The 9,429-nt window shown below is 51.6% G+C and overlaps 1 protein-coding gene across 1 annotated transcript in view; it reads left to right on the forward strand.

Moving 5' to 3' along the window:
• Positions 1-6,450, forward strand: part of SERPINF1 (serpin family F member 1) — a 24,305-nt gene extending 17,855 nt beyond the window's left edge. Inside the window, exons 6-8 of the mRNA XM_044676334.1 lie at positions 2,274-2,416; positions 4,835-5,045; positions 6,080-6,450. Of these exons, the coding sequence (XP_044532269.1) occupies positions 2,274-2,416; positions 4,835-5,045; positions 6,080-6,339 (614 nt within the window). The 3' untranslated portion in view covers positions 6,340-6,450. The remainder of the gene's footprint in view (positions 1-2,273; positions 2,417-4,834; positions 5,046-6,079) is intronic.
• The last annotated feature ends 2,979 nt before the right edge of the window (positions 6,451-9,429 follow it).

Below are 9,429 nucleotides of genomic sequence, written 5' to 3' on the forward strand. Positions count from 1 at the left end.
CTCCTTTCTCTTTCCCTCTCCCCTCCTTTTCCTGTCTCTTTCTACCTCTCCTTTCTCTTTCCCTCTCCCTCCTCTTTCTTTCCCCCCTCCCTTTCCTCCCTTCTCTGTCTCTTTCTACCTCTCTCTTTCCCTCTCCCTCTTCTTTCTCTCCCCCCTTCTCTCCTCTCCCTCTCTTTCTCCCTTCCCCCACCCCCCATCTTCCCTCTCTTTCTTCTCCACCCTCCTCATATATACATATATCTCTATATTTATCAGGGAGAGATGTTACCAGCCTTCCTGCCAACCAGTGGTAGTGGGCACAGGAAATGCCTTCAGGCATGTCCCAATAGTCTTGGGCAAAAGCTGCCCTAGACCACCTGAAAGTTCCGGTTGAGTCTTTTCTTGTGGGTGAGGGTTAGGGGCGAGCCATCCGGGTCCAGGCTTTAAGTGGGCCGGGATGCCATGTGGCTGGCAAGGATTCTGGGTGTTCTGGGCTGCTGTCCCTGTGCCAGTGAGGAGCAGGGCTTGTTCCAGGAGGCTCTAAGAAGCAGCTGGATGGCGCCCTTGCTTCAAGCACTGACTCTGTGGAATGCATATTAGTTCCAGATTCCTTGGAGGCCTGGGAGCAGTGAGTGGGAGATGCAGGATTAGCATTTCAAAGCAAATTGGTGCTGAGGTTCTCCTCCCAGCATTCCTAGTCATTGGTTATTTGACTGAGGGCATGGCTCTTTGGGCTTGGACTAGAAGCTGGTGCCAGCCTCTCCTGGTGCCCTCCCTCCATTATTTCCTGTTTATCCTGTACCCATCACGTTGGCCCATTGCTGTTTCCACACTGTCTCCCCATTTGACTGTGAGATCCTTGAAGGCAGGGACCACCTTTTGCCCTACTGTGTAGCCTTGTGTTAAATATAGTGCCTGGCACCTAGTAGGGACTTAACACATATTTATTGACTAATTGATTCCCCCTCTCTGAGCTTCAGTAATAGAGTCCATTTAAGCCAACAAGCATTCTTTTATCGTTGTTGAGTTTGTTTCAGTCATGTCTGACTTTGGGATCCCATTTGGGGTTTTCTTGGCAAAGATAGTGGAGCATTTTGCTATTTCCTTCTCCAGCTCATTTGGTAGATGAGGAAACGGAGGCAAGCAGGATTAAGTGACTTGCCCAGGGCCATAATAGCTACGAAGTGTCTCAGGTCACATTTGAATCCAGGACCCCCCCAACACTAAGCTTGGCTCTCAATCCACTGAGCCACCTTGCTGCCCTCTAGTGCCCCCCCTTTTGACCAGCAAGGAATCTGAAGCCCAGAGAGAATGACGTGTCTAAGTAAGTATCTGTGGTGGAATTCAGGCCTGCGTCTTCCTGACTTCTGGTCGAGGGGTCCAAGCACTACCCTACTTTGGATGTGAGGATGACGTCCGAGTCCCTTCAGGTTCTAAAACCCCATCATTCAAAATGCTCATGCCTGTAGACTAGTTTTATAAAAGGGTTCTCTACCCTCTCCCACCCCCCAAAAAGGGGGAAACCAAAGACTTTCCTGCCTATCTCCTCTCCTCCCAGACTACCACAGAAATATGTATTAGAGGAAAGGCAAGGTGGTACAGGAGGACCACTGACTTCTCCAGTCCTGGGATTGCTTCCTCTTTCTGACACTTCCAACTTGTCCCGATATGGGCAGACCACTTAATAATCTCTTCCAGCCAACATTCTCTCATCCAGAAAATGAAGGAATTGGAGTGGGGGGGCACTTGGGCCGCTCAGTGGATTTAGAGTCAGGCTCAAAGATGGGAAGTCCTGGGTTCAAAGCTGGCTTCAGGCACTTCTTAGCTGGGTGACCCTGGTCAAGTCACTTAATCCCCTATTGCCTAGCCCTTACCGCTCTTCTTTGTTAGAACCAATATGCAGTATTGATTCTAAGATGGAAGGTGAGGGCTTAAAAAAAAAAAAAAGAAAATTTAGGGATCGAATTCAATAGTCTTTCCAGGTTAGCTCTTTTTTACATAAAAATGTTAAGTTAGCTTCTTTATTTCTAATGCTCCTTAAAAAAAGGGTTTCTCATGTCCTATATGAGCTGCTTTGGCCCACATGTTCCAGGGCTGCACAGTTTTGCAAGGATTCTGTTTACTATCTTTTATTTATTTATTTTTTTTTTGCTGAAGTTTTCTTTAACTGGGACAATTTCCAACAGCCTTGTTTTCTTAAGGCCTAGGATGAACCCACTGCTTTAGTTAGTCTGACACCCCGAGGTGCCGCTCTTCTTGCTCCGCTGAAAGCCCCGTCTCGTGTCTCTTTCCAGGGCAGTGGGTGACCAAGTTTGACTCCCGAAAGACTTCCCTTCAGGATTTCCACCTGGATGAAGGCAGGACCGTCAGGGTCCCCATGATGTCAGACCCCAGGGCCATCCTTCGCTACGGCCTGGACTCTGACCTCAACTGCAAGGTCTGTCTGGGGGGGAGGTTGGGTTGGGTTGGGGAAGGCAGAGAGAGACCACTTGGTGTGTGGAGGCTGGCCAGTCCCATGCTGGCAAGGCCCCCATTGCAGCCTGCTCCGGAATGGGTCGTCCCGGGTGGAGCGAGTATGTTTGATGTGTGAACCAAACGCTGCAGGGCCAGAAAGTCATTTTGAGCCTCTCTGAGCCTGACTCCAAGGCTGAGGGCAGGAAAGAGCTCCTGCAGACCCCATCCTGCCCTTCCAATGACAACCAAAAGGCTGAGGCACAACGATTCCGCTACCTTCCCACCTCCTGCAAGGAAAATGACCATTTCCCCATCCACAGGAGCACCCCAGCTGCTCCAGGGCTTCCCTGCAGGCCTTCACCTTTGGGGATTCTCTTCCTGGCGCTCTGATCCAACACCTCATGGGGCAAACAGGATTCCTCTAGAGGACTTAGAGGTCTGAGCTCCAGTTACCCAGTCGGACCCTCATTCCTTCCCTCTTTCAAAACTCTTCACAGGGGGCAGCTGGGTAGCTCAGTGGATGGAGAGCCAGGCCTAGAGACGGGAGGTCCTGGGTTCAAATCTGGCCTCAGACACTTCCCAGCTGGGTGACCCTGGGCAAGTCACTTGACCCCCATTGCCCACCCTTACCACTCTTCTGCCTTGGGGCCAATATACAGTATTGATTCCAAGATGGAAGGTGAGAGTTTTAAAAAGAAAAAAACAAAGCACAGGAGCCCTGGGGTGAAGTATTTTCATAGACCAGGGCAACTGGAGGGCACATTCACTGAAAGCAAAAGGCATTTCATTAGAAAGCTTCCCCCCATCCATACAGAGGGAGAGGCCCCCAGAGGATCCCACACCAGTGGGAGGGATCACCCAGGGGCGCGTGCAAAGAAGGGCCGAGGCAGCTGGAGCTCTTGTGATGCGGAGGACAGGCCCGGGGACTTAGCCGGTGCCCTGTGCTGCCTTCTAGGGAATCTACATGTACGGATTAAGGGCCGCGGGACACGTCTAGGTTCTGAGGCTACAGGATGCTGCCTGCCCTTAAGGAAGGCGACGTATATGTGCAAAGGCCAATACGAGATGGAGAGCCAATGCAAGGGAAGCAGGGGAGGCCCTTCTGTAGGAGCTGGCGTTGGAGCTGGGCCCTGAAGGGCATCGAGGTTCCGTGAGGCCAGGGGAGGAGAGAAGGCCGGGCTCGGGGGCCAGCCTGGCGAGGAGCACGTGGGGAAAGAGCAAGCGGAGCACTTTGATGGGATGAGGCTGAATGAGGGGTGAGTGTCCAGGAAGGTCTTTAGATGTGAGAAGGGGCAGCTGGCGTTTGACCCTAAATTAGCCTGCTTGGCCTTGGGGGAGACGAGAGCTGGGAATCCAACCCCAGCAGCCCCGGACCGCTGTCGTCTGAGTGGAGAATTGCTTTCCAGGTACCCATTTCAGCTTGTGGTAAGGAAGCGGTTGGCCATTTCACTTCTTGTTCCCCCAAGAAAAACCAGACTTCTCGGTGGCACCAGCCGGGGAAAGGGGTTCAGGGGTCTGTGCAGAAGGAATCGCAGGCTCAGAGTTAAGTCACAGATTTTAGAGCCGGAGGGAGCCTCCCAGGTCAGAGGGGACCCGTTCCAAGGTCTCCTAGCGGCAGAACTGGGAATCGAACCAAGGCTGGCTCCACACCAGCATCTGCCCCTCTGCTGGTCTCCAGTTTATTCTGTCTGTGCTTTGTTGGGACGTAGCTGTTTGTAGTCATCTCCTCCATTAGACTAGGAGCTCCCCGAGGGCAGGAACAGTCTTTTGCCTTTTTAAAACTCTCACCTTCTGTCTTCTCAACACAGTATCCTGGTTCCCAGGCAGAGGAGTGGTAAGGGCGAGGCCAGCGATGGGCAGCGTTTTAGAGGGGCCAAAGGAAAGGAAATGCTTCTCTGTCAGTCTGTTTCTAAGGCAACTCTTTCCAAGTTTCATTGTACTGTATCCTACTCCTTGTATTCGTCAGGTTAGGAATAATGTCCTGATAGAGCATTTCAGGGGGCTGCATCTGGCCCGCAGGACCTAGTTTGCCCAGGCCCGGGCTAGGCAATGTCTGAGGTCACATTTGAACCCAGGACTTCCCATCTCTGAGCCACCTAGCTGCCCCTTTTGCCTTTTTTTTGCATCCCCAGCACTTAACAACGTGACTGGCCCACAGTCCCACAGAGATGGATACGTGTAGATGGACTATCATGCCATCTCCCACGGAGAATGGCTTTGGGGAATCGTCAGGCTGACTCTGATGAGTGGGAGTGACAAAAGGGACGATCCCTGCCTAAGTTCCAGAAGTCATGGCAGCTGTGTGTGTGTGTGTGTGTGTGCGTGTGCCTACGTGTGCGTGGGCACGCGTGTCCGTGACTCCCGTGAGCTCTAACTGAGGAGCGCCTCCTCTGTGCCTCAGATCGCCCAGCTGCCCTTGAGCGGGAGCATGTCCATCATCTTCTTCCTGCCCGTGAAAGTGACCCAGAACCTGACCCAGATCGAGGAGAGCCTCACCTCCGAGTTTGTCCACGACATCGACAGAGAGCTGAAGACCATCCAGGCGGTGCTGGCCGTGCCCAAGGTCCGGCTGAGCTTTGATGGCGAAGTCACGCAGCCTGTGAAGCAGCTGAGTAAGTGGCCACGGGGCACCCGCAGAGCGCAGGACTCGGGGACCTCCCTCGTCCTTGGGCTCGGCTCCTGAACGCCATTTGATAACTCTTAGAATCAATGAGGCAGGAGAGCAGTAAGGGCTAGGCCATGGGGTGAAGTGACTTGTTCAGGGTCTCACAGCTAGAACGCAGGACCTCCCATCTCTAGCCCCTGGGCTACCCTGCTGCCCTTTGGATCTGCTTTTTAAGTCACTAAACATCTCCTAGCCTCAGTTTCCTCATCTAGGCAGAGGGAGCAATAATAGCAGCTGCCTCCCAGGGGGTTGCAAAATACAAATGAAAACTGACCTCAGATATTCACTAGCTGTGTGACCCTGGGCAAGTCACTTTGCCCTGTTTGCCTCAGTTTCCTCCTCTGTCAAATGAGCTCAAGAAGGAAATGTCAAACCACGCTAGGACCTCTGCCAAGAAAACCCCAAGTGGGAGCATGAAGAGCGGGCCACGACTGAACAGACAACAACAAGTGAAATGAGGCAGAGCACATTTTGCAAACCTTGAAGTACTAGATAAATGGCCGCTCTCGTTAGTAGTCCTGTGATGTGATTTGGGCCACACGCGTCTCTCTGGGCCCATTTCCTCTTTGTAAAATGAAAGTTAGCCGAGGTGACGTCTCAGGTCCTTCTTCTCTAAGTCCTGAAGGCCCCTTGTGGGGACCCGAGATTCAGTGAAAAGAAGCCAGATTTGGAATCGGAGGCTCTTGGTTCGAATCCTGTTTCTGGCCCGGGACCAGAGATTTAGTTAGAAGGGGCACTCAAGGGCACTTAATGCAGCCTTTCCCTTCACAAATGAGAAAGGGAGGCCGGGAGGGAGAAGGGACTTGCCACACGGGTTCAAAGTCCAGACTCAGATTCAGAATTGGCTGCACGCTAGGATGCTTCCTTCTTGCTCTCTGGGCCTAGAGAAGGGCTGGACTAGATGACCTCGAGGGTTCCTCCCAGCCCTTCTGGGGCTCTTGGGACAAGTGGGGTTCTCATGGCCGCCTCTCCTCTCTTCAGAACTCCAGTCCCTGTTCGACTCCCCGGACTTCAGCAAGATCACCGGCAAAGCGATCAAAGTCACTCAGGTGGAACACAGGGCGGCCTTCGAATGGAACGAGGACGGGGCAGGAACGGCTCCGAGCCCGAGCCTCCAGCCTGCTCGCCTCACCTTCCCCCTGGACTACCACCTCAACAAGCCTTTCATCTTTGTCCTCCGGGACACGGACACGGGGGCCCTGCTCTTTGTGGGCAAAGTCTTGGACCCCAGGGGCCCGTGAGTGACCGGAGCCCCGAGGACACCCTGGGCGGCGGGGGCTGCGGGCTGCGGGCTGACCCCTCACTTCCCCACACGCGCTCTGCAATAAAGGTGGTCAAGTCAACCTCTGAAAGGGCCTGTTTTGCCTCTGTTCCGAGCCTGGCGGCAAACCTCCAGGGTCTGGGCTTCCATCAGATCCGTGTAAGCCCTGGAGAAGGCGCCATGAGCGTGAATTAGTCATCGCCTGAATGGAACTAAAATGGGTATCGGCCTCTCTCTCTTAAAGCTGCCCAGAAGTATTTAAAGGATGGTCGGGTAGAAGAGGGGTCAGCTGTGTTCTGTTTGGCCCTTGGGGTAGAACCAGTAGCAAAGGGCAGAGACTGCAGAAAGGCCAAATGAAGCCGGAGGTTCAGAGAGATGTCCAAAAGTAGGAGTGGCTTTTGGGGCAGCTAGGTGGCTTAGTGGATAGGCCTGGATGTGGGAGGTCTTGGGTTCAAATCTGACCTCAGACATTTCCTAGCTGTGTGACCCTGGGCAAGTCACGTCACCCCCATTGCCTAGCCCTGACAGCTTTTTGCCTTGGAACTGATTCTTAGTATCGATTCAAAGACAGAAAGTAAGGTGAGGTTATTAAATAATAAAAGGTGGTGTCTTTCCCCAATCTAATCCAATCCAATCCAACAAACCTTTATTAAGTGCCTGCTGTGTGGAAGGCATCGAGGAGACGATGGGTGAATGAAAAACTGTCCTCCTCCCCTTCTTTACTAGGGAATCTTTAACCAAAGGCCAAGGGACCACTGATGACAGGGGAATGATGGAGGCAGTGAAGGGTTTTAGATAGGAACTCCTTGTAAGCTTGGGGAGGTTAGAGTGCTGCTGAGGTCCCTTCTTTTGTTAAACCCTCACCTTCTGTCCTAGAATAATACTGTGTATTGGCTCCAAAGCAGAAGAGCATAAGGGCTAGGCAATGGGGGTCAAGTGACTTGCCCAGGGTCACACAGCTAGGAAGTGTCTGAGGGCAGATTTGAACCCAGGACCTCCCATCTCTAGGCCTGACTCTTAATCCACTGAGCTACCCAGCTGCCCCTCAAAATACTTTCTGGACACCTTTCCAGCTACCCCATGAGTCAGGTTCCTTTTCACAGATGGGACAATTCGAGGATCGGAGAGCTCATTGGCCCAGGCCTAACTTCACAGGTAATAAGTGTCTGAGGCAGGATTGGAATCCAGTACTTCCTCACTTCACATTTAGCCTACTCTGCATCATTCCTCCCCTCATGGCTACTAAGGGGCAGAGATGGGACTCCCACTTGGGCTTCCTGAATCCGAGCCTGAAGTTCATTTTATTCTATCAGACCCAGAACTTGAGCTGGACAGTAGCCCAGGGGTCACATGACTCAGTTCCTATATTACTCAGTTCCCTTGTAGGACAATCCCTTCCTTCCCATCCCTTCTACCCACCCATGGGAGACAGTCTCAGGAATTTGCCTGCTGTGGCTCAGGTCTAGATCCATTCAATATTTATTAATTATCTATTATGGATAGAGGGCCAGGGCTGAAGACAGGAAGTCCTGGGTTCAAATCTAGCCTCAGATTCTTTCTAGACGTGTGACCCTGGGCAAGTCATTTAACCCTAACTGTCTAGTCCTTACCTCTCTTCTGTCTCAGAAGACACTTGGCATCCATTCTAAGACAGAAGTTAAGGGTTTAAAACAAATGAAAACCATGACGATGCACACAATGCTTAGGCAAGATACCACCCCGGTCCTTATAGTCCTTACAGTCTGTTAAGTGCATATGACCAATAACAATATACAATGATGCCTGATAACCAGGAACCTAAGAAAGCTCCACAGTCTTCATGGAGGAGGAGGAAGTGGTGGTGTTGGGCTTGGGGACCCTTGATTGGGGAGGTAGTTTTGATTACTTAATGAGATCAAAGATAACTCGAGGTTTTGAACAAATGGAATGAATGGGGGTGTCACAGACACTGTGAGGTCAAAAGGAGCAGGATTGGGGGAAGGAATGGATGTGATTTTAAGTCAACCTATGAAAACTGGGGTGCAGAGCCAGACACGAAGAGGGAAGATTTGTGTCCACGAAAGAATTCTTTACTTACAGAAAGATATTCCCAAGAATCTCTTCAGTGAAAAACTTGTCAAGTGCCATTTCTGAACACCCTTCTAGCCTAAAGTATGTACAGGAGAGAATTGCAGAGGTCCTTTTGGGGACCCCTGAAGTTAGAAGAAAACAGCTCCTGGTCCTGGGCAAGGAGTCAAAATGGGCAGAAAGATGATCCTGAACGTTTCAAATGTGCCTCTGGCAATGAACTTGCCACAAAAGGGCTAACAGTTGGGAAAACTGAGATTTGGCTTTTTGAAAACTTGTCCCACTTCAGTGGAGTCCCCACCTACTTCCAGAGGGGCCTATAGCAGGGCTTCTTCCCCTTCTGGGGCTCATGGACCCCCCTTGGGCAGTCTGATGACATCCACAGATCCCTTTTTGGAGTGTTTGTTGCTTCCATAATGGAAAGAAATGCTTAATTCCAGTTAGAGGCATGAAAATAAAGATGTATTTCTTTTTCCTATCCAAGCTCCCAGACTCCCCTGAAATTCATCCTCGGACCCCTTGGAGCCCACGACATAAGAATCCTTGGCCCTGAGCACGCTCTAATTCTCTAACAACGGAGCCCCACTCATCACTGACCACATCAAAATCACGGTTGGCCTCGATTCCCAGACCCGAGCCTACCTGAAACTTTCCAGTCGCCAGTGGCTAACTCATAAGCAGAGTTTTTACTCTTGAGTTGTTTACTAGATCTCTGGGTGGGCTGGGGGCCGGGCCATCCCACGCATGTAGGTGGGAGCCAGTCTGCATCCTCACTCCGAGTGTTCTGGCTCTGAAACCACAGCAGAACCTTGTCATTATTCTCCCGACGCTGAATATTCCCCCAGTGAGTTTGGGCTTGGTCTGCCTTTCTAAGGATGACGGATGTGACCTTTCAGTGTCACGTCTGAGATGGGACAGTTAGGACAGAGGTACAGCTATTATGAAATCATGACAGCATGCTCTGTTTTACTAGTTTGCTCAGGAGGCAGTGAGGGAACAGAAT

Source organism: Gracilinanus agilis, chromosome 4 (assembly GCF_016433145.1).
Source record: "Gracilinanus agilis isolate LMUSP501 chromosome 4, AgileGrace, whole genome shotgun sequence".
Taxonomy (NCBI): domain Eukaryota; kingdom Metazoa; phylum Chordata; class Mammalia; order Didelphimorphia; family Didelphidae; genus Gracilinanus; species Gracilinanus agilis.